Genomic DNA, 21705 nt, shown 5'->3' with positions numbered 1-21705 from the left:
GATATAATGTATATTGCTTTATTGTTAGTATTTTCCAACAGTAGCTTATGTTTCAATTTTAACCTTACAAGTTAAACAGCTTTTAGGATGAAGACAAATTGTGTTTCATGGGTTTGGCCATGGGTTTCTGGATTGTACAGTTTCCCAAATCCAATGAAGAGTAGAACATACCCGCTAACATTATCCTAAACCTAAACCTCTACGCAAAATGGGGAAATACTGTCTCTACTAGTCTGATGTATCTTGTGACAAAACATATAGCTAACTAAATGTTTCTTAACCTTGGAAGTAAAGCTTGGTTATTACAGCAGGTAGTAGGGTAGTTAGCTTTTGCGCTTTTGTTTTTGTTTTTAAAAAGACGTGACAAAAAGACCCTCCAAAATCCAACAATGACAATAACTCTTATAGCTATACTATATCCATGTAAACATTACTTTAACATGCAGATACACCTGAAACTTGACAGGTTTGTGTATCCTAGTTACTAATCTATGACTGGACAATCGCTGTTTGGGTTTAGCAAAGAGTTGTGATTTCTGGATTTAAATATGTTCTGTTTTCTTTAAATGCAATCAGTATTAATTAGTATTAAAATGACATACAGTAAACAGAGCAATTCAGGCTTAATTTTGTGTGACATAATCATAGAAATGTCTAATAGCAGGTTTGTTTCCCCTGCTTTTCTCTGTAACCTTTTTTATTTTATTTTTTTTAGCTTTTCAACACATTTTTTTACTGATTCAACATACACACCGAACACACACACACACATCCTGTCTGTTCTATGTTAGTGGCACAGATCAGGGCTGCTGGTTAGACTAAACAACAGCATTTGAGTGGATTTACTCTCGCTCATTAATCATCCTGACAGACTGAAAAACAACATTTCCTCCTTAATGACTGTATTTGAGCAATCATGTCTGCTTATTTCCATGCAAGCATCTCGTTTTCGCTCTGCTTTGTACTCTCCTTCGTTCTGTTGCCATCATGCGTGTGTATTTTGGAGCCTCTCTCTGACCTCCCAAGTCTGTGGCGTGGTGTCTGCACCGGGTCACGCCGGCCTATTACAGCGGGTTGCATTCATGAAGAGGCTGAGAAACCATGAGGAATGGGAGAATGTGACCATGAGGATCCAGATGCGGAAGGCAGAGGATGGTGTCACCCCTCCCGCATGCGGCTAACCCACTAGCACCCGCTGGCCTCCAGGCCTCCGCTGGTCACTGCCAAAGCACGTTTTTCCGTTAAGCACTGGGTCTGTGATGCATGAGAGCTGACAACTGAACGAGGAGCCCTCAGAGCACAGCCAGATCAAAACCAGCTGGGGCCATGCACATTAGCAGGGAAACCATAATTGCGTTTGCCCTCTTGTACACCACTAAACTCTCTCTGTCTACGTCTTTTTACAACAAGCATGAGGAGAGAGCGGTGGGATCTCAGCAGCGGTGGAAAGTAACTAAGTACATTTATTCAAGTACTTTATTTAAATACAGGTTTGAGGTACTTGAGCTTTTTATACGACTTTATACTTTATACGCCACTACATTTATTTGACAGTTTTAGTTACTTTTCAGATGAAGATTTGACACAATGGATACGTTTAAACCAGCAACTTCCAAGTGATTTTTTTGTTTTTTGTTTTTTGATATCTTAAAAAAAGCTGTCTGTTGTCAGTGTCACAATTCAGACTGTCTATGAGTTGTTAACAGCTCCACCAAATGTGATTTTTCCCTCTAAACCTCTCACATGGTTTCATTTCAATAAATGTGCAAATGATCCAATATTTCACTAAAAATCAAAGATTAGAGAAAAAGTCCAGAAATTGAAAACACATTTGTGTATCAGAACTTTGTTTTTTCTTCTTTTCTTTCCCATTAATCATCTCACGACCCCTCAGATATATCTGGTGGCCCTTTTGAGGGGCCCGGACCCTAGGTTGGGAACCACTGGACTAAACTAGCTAACTGTATATAAAGTAGTGTAACATGTTGCTCTAACACTGATGCTTCACTATTAATAATCAAATGATGTCATATATAATAATATATCATCAGAGGGACCAAACCACTACTTTTACTGTGATACTTTAACTACATCACTCATAATACTTATGTACTTTACTTAAGTGGGACTTTTCATGCAGGAATTTTACTTGGAATGGAGTACATTAACATAGCTGTATTGGTACTTTTTCTCACTACTTTTTCCACTACTGGATCTATGTAGTGCCCTTTATAGAAATAAAAATACCTGCTCAAGCGTGAGCTCATTTATTACTGGATGTGGGTAATTTAACATGAAGCCCTGTAGTGCATCAACATACTGTATGCAGCACAGTTTGACAGTGGTTTTTCTGTAAGCGAGAAAAGTGTATTTTCAACATTTCTCCCAGTCTGTGGGTGGATGTAAGTGATGGGTTTATGGCGGTTTAGAAACATCAGTATAGCATGGCTGACATCTGTGTCCTCTTTATTTTTGGACCACTTGAAAAGCCCTCATAGTAGGATGATGGATGAAGTGATAAAGTTGGAGAGAAGACAAAATGAAAGCAGAGGAGTCCATTTCTGGGAAGCAGTCTGCGATCTGTAACTCACAGACAATACAGAGGAAAAGCATCTAAGCAGATGTTCGTAATTTGCGACTACGCTTAGCGATTTTAATGCACAAAACAATTTCAGTATCTCTGAGGGTAAAAGGGAAAGAGCACAACAATGCTAAATTCTTTTCTTTTTACAGAGAGAGAATAGTAATAAATGGTGATATTTTCAACTTCCAACGTCACTGGCTTCCTCCCTTTTCTCTCCTCCATTCTTTTGGTCTCTTTGGTTTAGCTGATAGAGAGGTTAAAGGCTTGTCATGCAATGAAGGAGCAGCTCCACAGTCTGTCATCATCAATCACAGGGGCTGTCAAGCTGCACCCAGGACTCACTCAGACCCACCAGGCAGGTAGCCCTCATCTCCAAGAACAATATCCTGAGACTTTTTATATATTACAGAAAAATATGTCCTTTTTCAGTCTGGGTTTAATTTAAAATGGGCTGTGGTAACCAAAAGATTAGGGACGCAGGGTTGTTATGTGAAGGATGAAGTTTGAATCCTCTGGTTGACGGGGGAAATGTGGGTGGAAAAAGTGAAGTGGTGACCTCCGCCACTCCCTCAACAACTGCTGAGTCGCCCTTGAGGAAGACGTTTGTCCCCCAAAACGTCTTTATTGGTTGTGCTGAGACTCTCTGAGGTGTTTAGCTAATATCAAGCATTTGCTGCAAAACAAAATGCATGCTGATTCAATTTAATTTAACGTGCAGTTATGAATGTAGATGATACTTTTGTCCTTTGCATGTCAAAACACAGCTTTATGGCTTTAGGACATTGCAAAAGACATTTAATTCAAATTAAATGACCTAGCAAAGAGAAGAAAATACATAACCCTCCCTCTTTTTTGATCCCCATCTCCTGCTTAGCTTTTATAGTATCCCTAAGTATCACTTTTATTCAATTTGACACAAATTAATTAGCATTAGTGTGATGTAAATGTGGGAAATTTAACAAAAAGGCAGATTACCATCTATTCAGTTCCTGTGTTATACAAAACAAGACATACCAGATGATGTTTCCTCTTCATTAAACTTGACAAACAGGTATCATTGATCACCAATAGGTGGCATCCCAATCCAACACTACACTTTCCCCTACCTGCGTTACAGTAAACACAGATGACAGCACATACTTGAAAAGCAAAAGTGCACCGAAATCCAACAAAATAGCAAAACCATCTGTCACTAAATATCCTCCAAATCCAGACGTTTTATACCTGAGCTAATCTGCTCTGAGACTGTCAGTGACTGTAGGAAGTGAAAACATGTGACAGCTTCACTTCAACAACTCTTACATTGTAGTGTCAGCAGCCAACTGCATTCTTAGACTTAATGAACAAAGTGTGTCTGTTTTTTCTGGGCCAAATCTGGCAACGTGACACCTGCAAGAGCGGGCCTGCAGGATCTCATGCCCTCCCGCCGAACTCAAACACCCCCACAATAAAAGCATCTCGGACCACTGAAACTGGAGCGCTTTCTCTTGTTACAGCGAAGACGGGCCTGTTTTGACCCCCCGTTGCTCCCTTGTCAGAGTCGTGAGTGACCAGTGTGGGTCATCTATACTTTGCCAAGGGTGTCAGAGTGTCATGTTGCAAGGAAATGGCATATTACCGCTGCCAATCATACCGCAGCCAAGGTAACTTGAGCGACTGTCAGGGCTGTAATCTTGAAGACAAACGGGAAGCGGCGCTTATCAGGGCGCTTATCATGATCTGACCTACAGAATATATATAAATTACATCTGATAAGCTTGATTTTTTCCATCATAAGGTTACACTGAACTACAAGAGCATTAAATAAAGATGCTGTTGCTTTAAGGTGACTATGCATTCACTATAGGACGGAGGAATGTGAGCTGTATCCCTGTGGTCTGCTTACAAGCCACTGTCGACACAGTGAAAAATTTGCAGAAGTAAAGCACACCCAAAGTCATCAATCATGTGACTCTTTCACAGTAAAAATAGCTGCTGGTACAAATTCACTCACCATTAACTAACACGTTTACTGACAGTAGTAAACATCTTCCTTTCACAACTTTACCTCCTCGCTCTTTAAAAGATTAAGCTCACAAAGTCTGCCTTAAAACAACAGTCAGGAGCTCAAATGACAATTTAACAAGATCTTTCTTTGCTGTAATGATTCCTCCTGTTCATACTGACCATTAGAAGATCCCTTCATAATGCAATTACAATGTAAGTGATGGAAGACGAAATCCAGAGTCCTCATTTTGAACAAAAAATATGTTTTAAAGTGTATCTGAAGTTGATATGAGGCATCAGCCGTCTGAGTTAATCAAATGAAGTGGATATCTTCCCCAGTCGTAGTGTTTTAAGTCAAAATAATTGTCCCACAGCGGACAGTGTTTTTCTTGTTGAGCCAGAGTGGAAGTATAGGAACAAAAAGAGGGATTTTGGCACTAAAAAAAGACTGTAACTTTATTTTAATGGTCAGTATGAACAGGAGGAATGATTACAACAAGAAAAACACATGTCTATTATGTTTATTTAGGCGTCTGACTGCTGTTTTAGGACCGGCTTGAAAAATTGTGAAAATGTTCTTTAAAGTTGTGTTATTTTTAAGAAATATTACATGTTTACCCATTGTAAAAAAGGCACATTTATAAAGATTTACTTTTCCAGACATGAGATAAAGATCTACAATATTTTCTCTGCTGTTGTTTTGACTATAAATCAAGGAACAGTTTGTCATCTATCTTTCTATCCTCTCTATGCTAGATTAAAATGAGAGAAGGGCAAAATACTGTGGAGAATTTCAACAGATTGACCTAAATTAACCTGAGATAATTGTTAAAATCTTTTGACTGGGAGAGTATATAAAGCAATTACACTCAAAATCATGTTTTTTGATGTTTTTTCTGAGACTCATAAAGCTGTGTAGAAACTAATAAAGATGAAAAAGAATTAAAAATCACTCAATGACCTTTTCAGGAAAATTAATGTCTTCAATGTGGCATTACAAGCAGTAATGGGCTCCCTTCTTCACCTGAACAGAGACTGCAAATAGATATGTTGCTATTATATTCACATTCAATCTTTGCTGATACAAAAGAAGACAGAACAGAATATACATCTTCACTTTGATTTATTTAACAAAATATGACCTCCCCTTTCACTGGAAAGCACCACGAGGTGTCCCAATTTTACAAAAAATATCACATCTCATGTTTTTTTTAATTGATTTGCTGTGAAAATTAAAAAAAAGAAAGAAAAATCAGAACGCTTAGGAGTTCAGAGAGAAAGAGAGAGAGAGAGAGAGAGAGATGTGATTTCAACATTCAACATATTCAACATGTGTCATCTGGCTTTCCACATGTCTGCTCAGAGGACTGTAAAATGAGAATAGATTTATATGGTAAACATGAAAGCCAGATTCCCAGTATAAAATAAATACATCTTCTCAGTAGGAATAAACAAAACATAAGGAACCAAAACAAATCATCACAAACCATGGGGTTGAATAAACTGTAAGTGTGTATGCGGTGTCAAAGCTAACATGCATCTCTTGCAGGGAAGAAAAGCGACGGTGGCCAGACTTACATCAGCCCCATGACTTCAGCTTATTGCCTTCCGTGCCACACTACATTTTCCTGCGCTAAATCATCATCATTTGCAGCAAAAGCCCCGAACAACAAAGAGCTATTACACTGCATCCAACCATCAATTTGCCAAAAACCCATGGGGCGACAAAAGTCATCTGAGGGCGGTCGCGTCTGTTGCAGAAGTATCCGAGCGTGTGTGCAGACATGCAAGAGCCACATGTGTCCTCTGATCGTTAGGAGAGGTCCTCAGCCTGAAGAGAAACACCAAATCTCATTTATAATGTGTAAAGCAAGAGTGAAGACGCGCTCAAAAAGGCAAAATCCAGGACTTGCGCTCCCATCCCAGTTCCACCTGAATCCAGTCTTAAAGTCAGAAAAACCAGCAACTTGCTGTAATTAAGTACTAACTTAAAGGTGTAGTTTGACATTTTGGGGGATATGCTTACTCACTTTCCTTCACAAAATTAGATGAGAGGTTTAATACTAATCTCACATCTGTCTATTATGAGTCTACAGCCAGAAGCTGGTTAGCTTAGTTTAGCATAAAGCTAGCCTTGCTTTGCCCTGTGGTAACAAAATCTGCCTATCTGCACCTCTTTCATCTCTTCAAGCCAAACAAATACATCAACAAAAGGCCTTTACACCGTTTTTAAGGGGTAATGTACTGCATTATATCTTTGAGCTTTGAGTCTCCACAGGTTGCCTGGCAACTGATCCCTCAAAAAATAGCTTTTTGTTGTTTTTATGCTCTTTTTTGTTGATTAAACAAATGTATAGTGTTCATTTGTGAGCTTTAGAGGTGCTTGTAGGTGAATTTTTGCTACCTTCATTCAGTGCCAGGCTAGCAGTTTCCACCTGATTCAAGTCTTTATGCTAAGCTAAGCTAATATCTAACAGAGTGGTAACAATCTTCTCATCTAACTCTCCACCAGAAAGAAAATAAGCATATTTCCCAAAATTTCAAACTATTCCTTTAAACATGTAAGTAGACGATGTATCACTGGTAGCCCAGAGCAGATGCAGATCCAAGTCTTTGACTGTAGAGAGCGTAATGAGGGTAGTACGGGCCTGTGGTGGGCAGAGAGTGCAGGGAGATGGAGGAGGGTCCAGGGGGCAGGTGGACCTTACTGTAGGGGTGATAGCGAGCTAAACCCAGGCTGTGGGGGGCTCTGAGGGACAGTGAGCTGGCCATGGAGCCTGGGCTGCTCTGGTGGGGGAGGTGAAGGTGACAGGAGGCAGGTCCGGAGGAGGAAACAGAGAGCAGCTTACTGTCCATGCCTACGGGTAGGGCCGTGTGTGTGCGCAGGTGAGCCAGGAGCTCATCTGAGGTGGCGAAGCGTTTGTCGCACGGCCCCCCGGCTGAGACCCAGTTGCACGCGTGAGGCAGAGGGTCACTGGGGAGCATGAAGCCGTACGAGTAGAGGGGATGGGAGAGGGAGGAGGACGCGGTGGATGGCAGAGAGCTGGGGTGGAGGGAGTGGAGCGGGTGGGAGGGGTACACCAACGGGAAGCTGGATTTGAGGTTGGAGGAAGGGTCGTGGATGCAGGAGTTGCAGTTGCTCCCGCCGAGGTGGGATACGCTCGGATAGCTGAGACAGTAGGGGTCCCTGCATAAACCCTGCATGAAGGAGGGAGGGGAGGCGCCCGTGAGAGGGCTGGAGCTCGGGTGCTTTCCTGGAACTCCCATGCCGAGGCCTGACTTGGTCGGGTCAAGCCCAGGAACAAACTGAGATGGGTAGCCGGCGTAGGCCCCCACTACAGACCCGTGGTAGCCCATGTTAGATGAAGGCAGGGGAAAGAGTGGTTGGCTTGTCTTATAAGGAGAGAGGGGTGTAATATGTCCATGGCCGAGGTTCGGCTGGGCAGACTCCGCTTTACCTCCGTCGTGGTTGGAGCCACCGTCGGAGCTGCCGTTACTGCAGTTTGTGCTGGCTCGAACGTGGCTGGAGTTCGCGTGGCGGGGGCTGTCCGAGTTCACTTTGCTCACTTCAGTGTCTTTTTTGGAATGGCTGTTATTGCTGCCGCTGCTCGTGCTGGTGGGGCTGCCCTGCTCGTGAGCGCTTTCTCCATTCGGCGTCTGGGAATGTGACGTGCTCTGTCCACCAGGGGAGGACTGGCTCTGTTTGTGAGGCTGCTGCTGCTGCTGCTGCGTGTGTCCTGGTGGGGTGCTGCTGCTGGCTCTGGAGCTGGGTGAGGCAGCGTGGGGCGGATAGGACTGCTGCCCATTTGTTGAATTTCCATTAGTGATGACATTATTGCTGGGCACCCTGAACCCGACTTTATCACTGCTGCCGTTGGAGCTGCTGCTGGTGACTCCGTCTCTGCGGCAGTCTCCACTGCCTTTGTTGTAGGGCTTAAAGCTAGATTTGTCCTCCAGGGAGGGGCGGTGCTCCCCGAGCTTCAGGCTGGAGATGGACGAGCGACTGCTAGACTCCTTGTCCCCCTGACTACAGGAGGAGCCCAGCTTGGAGGAGGACGGAGGGTCCGGTTTACCAATCTGAGAGCAGGTCTGCGCCAGCAGGGCCAGCGGACTCTTCTTGGCATCCAGCTACAAAGAAATATAGATTGTGATGAGCTCTGTGTTGTGCCGAGAGACAGTATAGCTTTCATGCAGAAAAATGAGCAAGGTCCCTGACAAACACAAGTAAACACAGAAGTCCTTTGTGGCCATCAGACGGCATGTGAACTGTTTATATTAGTATTTATAAACAGTATTTAAACTAGAGCTGCTACTAACAATTATTCTCACTATACACTAATTTAAAGATAATTTTCATTTTCTTAATAAATCTTAAAGTAGTGAAAAATGCTCAATTCACTTTCCCAGAACTCAAGGGGACGTCTTCAAATGACTTGTCCTGTCTCATCAAGTGTTTAACCTCCAAAAAAAAACGTAGTTATATTTGTCATATTGGACAACAAACAGCGACAAATCATCACATTTAACGAGGCTCACATCTGTTAGTGTTTGCTTGAGACAATGAGTCGACTATCAGGACAGTTGTCGATGAATAGAAAGAGAACAGATTAATCATTTCAGCTCTAGTTTGAACACATAATTAAGTTGTCATCACTTGGGCGACTTATCATGATTCATGCTTTTGTTTGTTGTTTCAGCAAACACATCTCATCACTTTGTTCTTAAGGTTAAAGTTAAATGTGAGGTCAGATGGGAACATTTATAGCTATTTAATTGCGCATATTTCTCCACAACAGAGGAATATAAATAAGGGGTTGTTGTTGCCTGTTATAACTAATGAGAGTGCAGCATATTAAAAGCTGTCCTGTCTTGTTAAAAACAATCTTGCAGCTGGTACTGTGTAGATTATATTAGTACAATATGGTGTAAAAGACAATAAATACCTCGATGCTCACTGGCACAGACGTCAAAGGCTGTAAATACTCCGGGTGTAGCAAGTGTCCAGTGTGCGCAGTCAACATCTTGATCACTCGGAGAGGAAGCCGCTTTGCCTGGCGAATTGGGTCCAGAGGGGTCAACAAAGAGACCACAGCACCGGGACGAGGTTTCTTACTGGCACTGGTCTCACTGTGCTCGATCCGATCTGCGGCTGACTCCGTGGGGAGATATTTCATTGGAGTGGGCGCAGCGCTTTTTTCTTTTTTTTCTCTTTTTTTTTTGGATGTGCGTTTACTTTACGTCCAAAATGAGGAGTTTAAAGGTGACGCATTCAATGTTTAAATGTTGTAATCCATGTAGATATACAAAGTTAACCCCAAAAAACACACACTGAGCTGGATGTCCTTACATGTCCCGAAGGACGGAAAAGCCAGTTAAAAGCATCTTCATCATCATCATCTCCCGGAGCTCTTATTCCATATAAATAATGTCAATATGTGTCCAAAATGGGAAAAAAAAAGTCCACCGTGTGAATTTTTGAGTGCGCAAATTTGGATTAGTGGCTCTTCTATTAAAAAAAGAGGAACAGAAAAAGACAAGAGTGCACTTTGTAAGAGTCCAAGCGTTTATCAGGGGAGGTTTCTCTCTGCGTGTCTTCCGTCCGGACTTCAGCAGCTCTCTGATCACAACAGGCAGACTTCAAAGTGAAGCAGCCGCCGACCGCTGGGTGGCCACATTGGTAATGAGATGGGAGGGTCGACGTGCGTAAAAGGCGCAGCGACACCATCCTCCTCCTCCTCCTCCTCCTCCTCCTCCTCCTCCTCCTCCTCCAAGCCTCCACTCCTTTTAACTTATTCCACCATGATGTATAATAATAAGAGCGCTACTTTCTGCCACTGAACCCTTTGAAAGCAGGCTTGTAAGAGAAGTAATGTATGTGTAATTTAGCAAGAACCTCAACATTTTTCCCCCCTTTTAATGTAGATGCTTAATCTAAAAAACATCCCTTTTATATGAGATTAAAGTGTCTTTGTGGTTTGGTGTAGAAAGCATACTGAAAAAACAGATGAAATATGGTTATGTCTCTGAGTTATGATTTTACTGCAGTGGCTGGATCACCATGTATGGAAGCCCAAAACCGCTCTCTAAAAAAATCAGTATTTTATCATATTATTATTATATTCTTTATTTTCTATTATTATTCTATTATTATTATTATAATTATGACTTATCTCATTACAGAGATTAAAATTTTAATAATTGTACTACACACTATTGCGATAATTATAAAAAAAATGGTATATTGTAATTATTAGAAAGAGTATATACTCTCATAAATACACTATTTCATGTGATAGTATAATTATGAGATAGTATACTTTTCATAATTATGAGACAGATAGTGTTATTATAAGATTGAATACCTCAATTATTATACAGTTTTTCATAATTATTTGAAATATACAATGATATACACAATCACATAATGAGATAATGAGATAGTATACTTTTCTTAATTATGTGACAGTACGTTTCTTATGATTATACAACATTAGATAGTGTAATTAGATTGTTTATTGATATAGATTGTAAGATTGTACACCTCAATTATTAGAAAGCCTCTCATTATTATAAGAAATATACAATGAGATATACAATCGCATAATAATGAGATAGTCTTCATAATTAAGAGTGTATCGTTTTCATAATCATGAGAAACAACAATGATATATAGTCTCATAATTACACATTATTATCATTATTATAAGAAGGTTTATGATCTAAATTATCTAAATTACAGTATCTTATAATTTGAGAAGTACAAAACTATATATACAATCTCATAATTACACTGTTGATACTAAATCATAAGAGGACACTTTGAACACTTCAAAATGGGAAACAGTCTCTTTTTCAATTGGCAGAAATGGGCTTTATAGAATCTCCTAATTTCTGCTCATAAACAATCGTGAAAAATTTGGCAGAAAGTATTTCGGGTATTTAGTCCGATTAAATAAACCTCATGAAGAACACTCACTCACTCACTGCTTGAGAAAAAACATTCACCAAATCAGAGATGAAGGGCAGGCAGTTTTATAGCCATGTCATCATAGAGGCTAATCACTGGTATTTTCCAAGGCTCCGTCTAAAATCACAGACTATGAACTACATACTGAATATGCGTACTATCATTCAACATATTTTTGTGTTATATCACTTCCTGAGAGTCCCCTTCCCGGTTGGAGACTCGTAACCATAGTAACCCGTGCCAACCATAAAGTCAGAACTAATTTTAAAATTACTGGAATCATGGGATATTTATGCCAGCATACGGTCCGGTGTTTGCATACTGTAATATTTCCCTGGAAATAGTCCGCACTTCACATAATAATGGTTTCGGACATACAAAAAAAAATCTAACATACTATTTTAACGTATTAAATAATGTGTTTGTATGGAGTTTCCGACGCGTCACAAGTCTTTTACATCTTGCACAGCCACGGAGAAAAGGTCAACCGGTAACAGTGTGGTCATTGAGCGTTTTGGCCAAAATCGTAAATGATTGTCCCAAATCTCTTCGACGCACATTCACAGAACCAAACTTGCTTACTTAACCTTTATAGAACAACCAAACATTGCATAGTGGTTTAATTTCATTAAACTTTACAAACAAAACGGCAAAAACATTCCAACAAATAATGCATTTATTTTAGTGAGCAAATTTATCAGGTTGAATGAGTTTCACAAACTAGAAAATTATACGCCTTAAAATTCTGGTTAAATTTATCTGTAAGCCAAAGTTTTACTGTCCAGATGGTTAAATCATAAGCATTAAGTCAAAAGGTTAAATCTCAGAGCGCAGTTTTAAGATGTCCAACATTAAATATTTGGACATATGACAATGTTTTATATTCCTATTTAAGCTTAAAGGTAATCCAACCTTTTAAAATCTAAACAGGCGAATCTAAATGAAACCACACACTCATGAATATGTGGTAAACTAACTTTGTTAAAATACAAAAAAAAAAGTCAGATGGGGAATTGGGTAATTTTGAGCTCATGAAACTAAGGCATGCGGTGCATAAACTCCTTATTAAAGCTAAAAATGCTCTTTTGTGAGTGTAATGGTGCGTAGAGCAAAGTCAGTGGTCTAGTGAGCGGCGGAAAAATGGTCACATGAGTCACCCCTTCGCTTTGCTGTCAACAAGCAGACGAGTACATGCAGGGCAAACAATCCACTAGTCCAGCTGCTTGTTTTTCACAGCGAAGGGTCATGGTGGCTCTGTCATGGCTCGGGGTGTAGTTCTGGAGGAATTCAAACTCCTCTCTATGCAGCTGTTTCCATGTATACACAATTTTAACCATGATGGGACAGTTTATACACTGATGATTGCAACTGTATTTATCTAATTAGTAGTTTGTGTTCTTTTGGTTAGATATGGTTTGATCTCGATGATGGGTCCATGCATCTTCAGGCATGGCCTCTTTCAACTATGGTTGTTGAAGTTACTAAATCCCAGCACTCATGAAATATTTTGGAGTGGTGCTTGGGACTGTGTAAATACCAAGATTAACAGCCCACAGCCATGCTAGCAGCTCTGAGGTACAGATGTGCTTCGAGATAAATGCCAACATCAACATACTCACAATCACAATGTTAACATGCTGATGTTTAGCAGGTGTAACATTCCCCATAGTCACCATCTTAGTTTAGTGTGTTACCTTGCTTATATTTGCTCAACACCACTAAACACAGTAGTACTCCTATTTAGCATTCATAACCAGCATATGAACAGCTATTACATGGTTTATAAGACACTATAATGTAGTTGTTAGTAGATACGAGTGTTGTATCTGTATGTAACTATCAACTAACTCCTGTGGGCACCCATTAGTGGATGCTAGTATATAATATATAGTAATATAGTAATACACAGTTGTAATAATATGAAATATGTATTCATTGGAGAATTGTTGACGAATACTGTCCTTTAATAAACACATACAATTTAATATCTGCTAACAACAATATTACAGTGTGTTATGAACAATTTATTAAATGGAAAATCGACTGTACTTTTATAGTGTCTTATAGTTTTTTTGACCACTCAAAGCGCTTTTACACTACATGTCACACACACATTCATGCACTGATGGTAGGGACTATGACGCAGGGTACCAAACCGCTAACCAGGAGGAAGCTAACATTCACACCCATTCATACACCATTGGTGAAGCCATTGGGAGCAATTTGGGGTTAAGTATCTTGCCCAAGGACACATCGACATGTGGATTGGAGGAGCCGGGAATCGATCCTCTTATCTTCCAATTGTAGGACAACTGCTCTACTTCCTGAGCCACAATAGTTTATGTACTACTTATAAATGCTAAATAATTTGGCTTAAAGTAAATTGTTATTGTTCTACCGGTGTTTGGTTTCTGAAGTGTGAAGAAGAGCAGAAGGCTCAAAAGGTTACAGGTGATATCCTAGTAAATCACACCTGCGTTGGGAGCTGCAGTGTGCAGACTTTCCATATTCATATCGCCCAGCTCTAAGTAAATTATACCTGCATTTTCTGCTGTTACAGATTTAGTTATTTGGTCCAGCATCTGCTTTCTTATTCTGGATGTGCGTGTCTACTACACAACTTTTTCTACAGGTATTTGGTCATAAACTAAAGTATTGGACAAACTGAAATGTTTACCTGATGAGAGCACTGGATAAAAAAGCCAGGTAATTTCACTAAAAAAGAAAAATTTCAACCTCATGGTGGCACCGCTATCAGTAGGTTTTATCCTCTGGGTACTATGAATGTATCTACAAAAAATCATGGTAATCCAACCAATAGGTGTTAGATATTTCAGCCTGAACCAATGTGGTGGACCAACGGACTGACCGACTCCGCTAGAGTGGCTAAAAATACCATAATACTGTCTAGAAGACTGGTCTTGATTCTCTCTCTATATATATCTACAAAGGTACTAATCAGTTTGGTATTGATAACTATCATCATTAGCACATGTGCCAAAAGACAATTACCAAACAAACTCAGTATTCTGCCTTTGAATATAAAAAAAAGGATTTCTTCCATCTGTTTTAATAATTGTTCAATAAACTCTTCTTTTATCACAGATGTCACCCTTTTAAACAGGGTGAGAATTTCCAAATGATTGCCAACAACTCTTTGTTACCAGACAGTCCATCTAACCATATTTTTTCTGATGTACAGCCAAGTGGATGATTCATGGTTAAGCAGCAATTAGGCAAATAATGAACTCTCACTGCAATGGCATGTTTATATGTTATGCAACGTACTTCTTTCACCATTAGATTAACACATTACATGCATAAAAATGTACAGTATGTTCTTTTGCGCTGTGAAAGTCTCAGAGAAAACTGAAAAGGACATAAAAGTAGTTGACAGATGCACAAACCAGATGGGTCACACATTTCCTAAATACTTCAGTCTAAAGTTCCTGCATGTGTTTGCAAGGTTCCCCCAACATTGTGTCATATTGAATAATATCACTATCATGTGTCAAATAACGTCAGGCAGGTTACTCACATGCAGCTGTACAATTATCTGGAGATGTAGAAATGCTGAATGCTACTCATGATTGTTGTAAGTTTTAAGAAATAACTGTTCTTTATTCTTGTTAGTTAAAGGACCAGTGTGTAGGATTTAGTGGCAAGTAGTAGTGACCAAAATTACCTCTCTAGGGTCAGTGTTTGGTTTGTCCATTCAAGGCTACTGTAGAAAAACGGTGGTGCAACATAGTGGGTTTGTTTCACTTATTATGTAGATAAGTATAAAGTATAAAGGGTTCCTTCAAAGCTAATAAAAACACGGCTCTTATTTTCAGGTGATTACACACAAAAAATATGATTCTGCCAAATTTGTTCCACAAAATTTTACACACTGCACCTTTAAAACATTCAGGTGGTCTTTTAATTTTGACATGTGGAGTGGCAGTTTATTTGTCACCTTGCTTTTGTTTGGAGCATATATGAGCACACACACACACACACACACACACACACACAAAAAATCAATAAAGTATAGATGTCACATATTAGTCACACTATAGTCTATTTTTCTTTATTCACTTATGCCATTTTTACCAGGAAAGAAAAATGTGATAAAGACAGATCGCCTCTATATTAATGGTTCTATAAATCTGGAATGTTAATAACTTTATTGCATTACCGCCTGCTGACTGACTTTGCAATGAGCTAATTTTGTTAACCTAATTATACAATGAATTGGTTAAAGTACTTAAAAATTATGGCTGACAAGGACTATTAGGAGCAGCCCAAAATAGTCTGAGTCTGAGGGGCTTTGATTCTTTGAATCCTTTTGCAGCCTCAATTGAGTGCAAAATCATTCCTAATCCCTCATAACCTGTGGGCAAAAGGCTGCATAATGTGAATTAGCTGACGGATATTTGTACATATCTTTCCGGGGGCACCGTAATCTTCAAAAGCAATGGCTAAAAACGAAATATAAAGAAAGGGTAATGAATTAATACTTAAAAAAAAAATCATAGCTCCGAAAACAACCTACATGCAGGTTATTTTGAGAACACTCTTTTTTTTTTACTGCCCTTGTTAACTATCTGAAATCAGCATTAGGTCACTGTTTAAAAAAACACATTTGTTTAAAGTAACTGTCGCCTTGACCTCATGCCCTAAACAGCAGAGCAGCTACTCACAGCCATCCATCAATGTCCCATTTGTGATAAGAAGCAGGGAGCGGGAGCGCCGTCTCATCAGGAAACAAGGTCACAGCCTGCACCGCTGTCGAGGAGACAGAAACAGCCGGAGCGGTGGTTTGCCTTATCAGGTGTTGCTCCACCACAGTATGGACACTGATCTAGAAAGTAGATAAACAATAAGAAAAAACAACAAGAAAATAAATAAATAAATGCATCTGCCTCTGCAAATCATTTACAGATACTTCTTTAGCAGGAGTGTAAAGTTAAATTGGTTTCTTTTCTTACATGGAACTGTAGATGTGTATCTAAAAGCATTAGTATTTGTATGAAATGCTCAATAGTCTCAATGGGACCAAGCAGCCAGCTCAGGAGAAAGTCACACTGCGAAAACACTTAAGAATGTATCATCCTGTAACATGCGGTCACAAAGAGAAAAAGGTCGCTGATAAGGTTTATTAAATTCTCCCCAGATGAAATGAATAAAGTCAATAAAAGCGAAATTGTCTAACATGGGTACAGTCATTTGTTTTTGGTAAATGCAGCAGGCAACGTATAAAACCATCTTAAAGATACCATACAGTAGAGATACCAATCATTGATGCTGGTTTAGTGGCGATGTTCAGTAACTATAAATCTTTAAACCAGCAAGAATTTATGTTTTGGCCATGTTGGAGCAGTGCAACAAGCTGTAAAAAATACAACGCCAAAGTATTATCACCTTATAAAGCGGAGACAGCAAACGTCTTTCCAAACAGAGGACTTTATAGTTGAGGCATCCCACCTAACTCAATGAGACAACTGTTTAAAGTGTTTACCACCTCTGCTAACCGATGTCATTGGGGTAATCTTAAGTAGTTGTCTTTATACACATTCGGGCAGATACTAAGCAGCATTAACATTCAGAGCATTGGAGTCGTATTTTTGAACACCTGATGAATGCAAGTTCAATATTCACTTTCCTTTGAGCTCCGATTTGGTCTCCACCAAATCTAAAGGGAATATTCTGGTGCTTTAGTAGCTAAAAGGTCCACTGTGTTCACCAGCTAGTTTCTACCTTATCTGTCTGCAGTTTGGTGCTGGGAAAGTGTTTTGAGTGGAGTTATCAGAGCTTTAAAACCAAAAGAATGAGGTATGGCTTCATCACTGTGTCAATGCAGGTCAAAATCTTGTTCTCTTATATCCCTTTTGCAACCAATCCGGGAGTGATTTCAACATGTTCAACTACTGTTTGTATCAGATTATCAGATATCAGTGGTTCTTATCTCTGCTCAACCACAGATTCATACAGTGAGTACACAGTAGTTTTATTTTCTGTATCCAGTAACGCAAATAAGACAATATCTAATATGCTTTGTGTACGATTGTTACGGTTGCTTTTGTAATCATATGTTCATTCTTTTTATACCAAAGTGTTGAACATGGACTGGAACATGGTTGGATTAGCTGTGTTAACCCATTTACACTGACTGTAAACAAACATTTTTCCTAGCTTCTTGGTTTACAAAGCTCAAAGCGACTCAGTGTGCAAGTGTAGATCTGACTTAGGATGGGGAGTATTAGCAGGAGTAAGATATATGAGAGATGAAAGAGCACAACGCAACGAGAGTGAAAAGGAAGTCAGCTGAGGTCAAATACTGAGAATGAGACTACAATAAACAAAAGGACTCTTCTCTTAAAATTCTCATTACTTGCCTTGAAGTTGGTTAGTAACAGGCTGTGGCTGTGAGTGATTACTATTTCCTGTTGTTGCTTAATTCGAGACGGGTTTCCTCATGTCCTCTTATCTTAAAAGACATAATCAAAGTGGCACACACATAGCAAAACAATGGAACCAGTCTGAGATGGACTAAAACAGGGTTTAAAGACTCCCAGTACGACAGTATCATTAATGGTGTTTGTGCTCTGCTAAAAGGAGAAGAATCTGACTGATAGTGTGTTTATTTCCTCTTTGATGTTGTATTTAATCAACCTGCGGAAACAGATAATGAGACATCTATACGATTTCAAACACCAGCTGTGTCCTAACAGTACCTTATGGAATTTCATTCTAAAATTAAACTAACTGCGTAAAGCTTTGAGATGGGTTTTTCTTGTTGTTCTTGGATATTAACTGTGCAGAATTATACGAGCAGAGTCTGACTCTAGTACCCCATTTACACCTGGTGTTAACACGCGATCTATAAAAGGGAAAAACGCTCCTTAAAAAACGCCAATGCAAAGCAAACTCTGTAAAAACTACAAATAGTAGCAAGAGCTAAAGTCTTCCCTCCCAAAAAAGTCAATGACGTTGATTCGTCGCAGCAGTTTCCTTGACCTGGAATGCAGCACGTTTCTTGACAGGTCCCACCAGCTCCGCCTGACTAAGAAATCCAAACATAATGCGACCATTGCTGAGAATCACATTAGCGTCCTATGTGGATTCTTTTGTGATCTCATGAGTCCAGTTTCTTTGCAAGGTACAGTAAGACAGTGACAGATAGATGGTTCATCCAATAACCTGCCAAATACTGTTTGAAAGTACCTGCTCTTTTCCAAACATCCAATACAACTTTTCAGATGGTTTAGTGACAAGTTTCTCTGCGCTCACTTTAGATCTAACTTAAAGGTGTGTAACTATGAGTGGGTTGTGTCTAGATGATAGCTCTAGATTTGTGAAACTCCCACACAAGGGCGATTTATTCAGCAAAGTAGCGCTTCACTCTGAATGCACTAACAATCGCAGATATACCAGGGGCCGCTTCAAAATACTCACTGCTTCACTGAATTTGAAACACATCTGTATTCATACAAGGAGAGTATGATGTGACAGCGATGTTGCTAGTTATAGGCACACAACCCACTTGGTTAGCTTTGCAGAAAGATCATGGTTTGAGTTTAAATGATCCCTTGAAATGTAGTGTGGGCTATAGTTACAACTTTCTTAAAGTTAGACAACCTTCATCCATCATGGCAACAGTAAAAACAACACATCTTGTAATTACGTTTTTTTTTTAAACTGTCCTGTCTAGCGGTCGTGTTCAAATTTGAGGAAAGCGATACTCTCGGAGTTTAAAGATCAGGGTTTATTGACAAAGCAAATAACTTTGACAAAACCAAGAATTGACAAGACAAAGAACACAGCTGCGGTCTTGATCTACTTCGCTCTACAGTTTCATAGAAAAAGCCCTGAATGTATATTTACAATCTCTTATATTCAACTGCAGTTTGGGTGTTGTTCTGATTCTGCAAATGTATTGGTTAGTTCTTGTTAGTATGGTCCTTTTTGGGGGTCAGCCAATCAGCTATGGGCTTGTCATAAATTTTGGCAATGTTCTGTGTAAAGGTCTAGAATTCTCATTATTCTATCTTTTTCTCGCCTTTTCAAAGACAGCTATCTATCTGGAGTTGCTTCCTGCAGAGGCGCTTGCTGCTTCCTGTTAAACAGTCTCGTCACACCTGCAGCTCCGTACTTGTTCACTACTCAGTATTCACACGTTTGACCTTCTGCCAATATATCTTTTTGGCCTAAGAATGAACTTTCATATCTGCATTACCACGTCAACACCTGCACTGACAGTGATTAACCATGTCATGTCCAAGTTCAGCATCAGTTTAACACAACACTTGATATTAAGGTTTACAAAACTTCACACATGTGGAAGTGGGAAGCTAATTATTTCATTATTTTGGTTTTGGAATGGTTAAAAAAATAGATATCAGCCTCCAACGTGTTGTATACCAACCCTCATGTACACAACTTTAGCATGATTACACACTGGGTTAGAATTGTACCTAATTTTGCACAATAAAAAAGATTGGGTTAACTTTACCCATAACAATCTTTTGATCTAGTGTTACACACAACAAGCTTTGGCCAAAAAAAAGTGTCACAAATTGATTGTTTCTTGTACAAAATGTGCACAACATTCAAAAGGATACTCAAGTTATTAACAAAAACAAGCCATGATATGCAAGTTTAAAGAGTAGATTATAACAAGATTTAGTTTGGGCAAATAACCTAACATTAAAATAAAATATAACCCCTTTTTGGGTAACACTGACTAGTAGTGTTGCTGCTATATTGACCCAAACTGAGTAAAATTTGAACCCAGTGATTTTAAGTGTGAATTAACACAATTCCACCATATGTGTATCACACATTTCCAAAGTTCTTACACACGACGGAGAGAAACACAAGCAGACATCTGATGATAATGGAAAAAATATAATGCACATACTTGCTCACAATGAAATGAAACATTGTGATTTAATTGCAGTCTGTTAAACATCTGCTTATTTCATTCATACTGATGCATCAGTCTGCATTTCCATCCATCTTCTAAATGACTAACATTTGTTTAACAGTCAAATCTATCCACCTGTCTCATCAATTTTCCCTCAAATATTTAAGTAAAGTTTTTTTCAGCTCTTTTATACACACACAGACAAAAACTGACACACACACACACACACACACACACACACACACACACACACACACACACACACACACACACACACACACACACACACACACACACACACACACACTTTCTCAGCAGCACAGATGCATTTTGCATGTCCTGTGGGTGGAATGATCCAGAGAGATCAGGCTGCCAGAGGACGCCAGCCTGCAATCAGATTGTACATTGCTGTTCAGTGAAATTTCAGCTGACATCAAAGATGTTTTTTTCACACCCCTCTAGATTTGGCTTTTTGTAGAGGATCTTATTCCAAAAACTCAGAGCTGCCTGCTGGCTACTGTGATTAATCAGTGTTTAAGGCTATATGTACAATTAGTTAATGCAGCTTTCTCATTGAAATTAAAAGTCTACCTTCCTAATATTGCGAGAATAAAGACTCTCCTGCAAGACATGTGTGGTCTCCAGGACAAGAGTAACATTTTAGTTTTACATGAGGTAAGCTTTGTCCAAAACATATACTTTAGGTTGTTTTACAGTAATATACATCTAAATAAACTTATAAGCTCATTAATATTAACACTAATACAGTCAATACAGCTTACTTATAAATATAAGCTGGAAATAAAACTTATTTGGACTACTTAAATTATGTTACTATTAAGACTAGCAGCAGTTATCTTGGGGTAATGTGCCCTTACTGCAAATGTAGGCATGCTACTGTATATGTTAGAAAGAGTCTTATAGGCCTAGTTGTGGAGCCCAGATGTCACTATTTTACAGATCAGGGAAACGGTAGCGTGTACTGCTCGGTATTGGATATGGGGACATTTACACTCTGGCAATACCAGCCAAACTCCTTTTGCAAGTTAGTGTTACGTTTGCCAAACCCACAAACGTGAAACATAACCTACTATCTGTAATTATGAGTAATAAACCTTAAATCTATTCCTCTAAATCAATCTATGAGTTTCTTCTCAAACTATGATTTTCCAAACAAGATGCTGTCATCTTAGCTTCAGCCTCAGGCTTTTAGGGTTATTTCATTTATGTAACCATCAAGTGCATATTTAAGATTTT

General features: G+C 39.3%; 1 protein-coding gene across 1 annotated transcript; it reads right to left on the bottom strand.

Moving 5' to 3' along the window:
• Nucleotides 1-6901: 6901 nt before the first annotated feature.
• Nucleotides 6902-10059, bottom strand: LOC133995425 (zinc finger protein 703-like). The gene is made up of 2 exons (XM_062434815.1): nucleotides 9514-10059; nucleotides 6902-8698 (listed from the first exon to the last, which is right to left on the bottom strand). Exons 1-2 carry the CDS (start codon nucleotides 9742-9744, stop codon nucleotides 7148-7150), a joined length of 1782 nt encoding a protein of 593 aa, XP_062290799.1. The 5' UTR covers nucleotides 9745-10059; the 3' UTR covers nucleotides 6902-7147.
• Nucleotides 10060-21705: the final 11646 nt, after the last annotated feature.

Source organism: Scomber scombrus, chromosome 15 (assembly GCF_963691925.1).
Source record: "Scomber scombrus chromosome 15, fScoSco1.1, whole genome shotgun sequence".
In the NCBI taxonomy this organism is placed as follows: Eukaryota; Metazoa; Chordata; class Actinopteri; order Scombriformes; family Scombridae; genus Scomber; species Scomber scombrus.
Note: the sequence above shows the minus strand (reverse complement) of the source record. Positions and strands in the feature narration are given on the sequence as shown.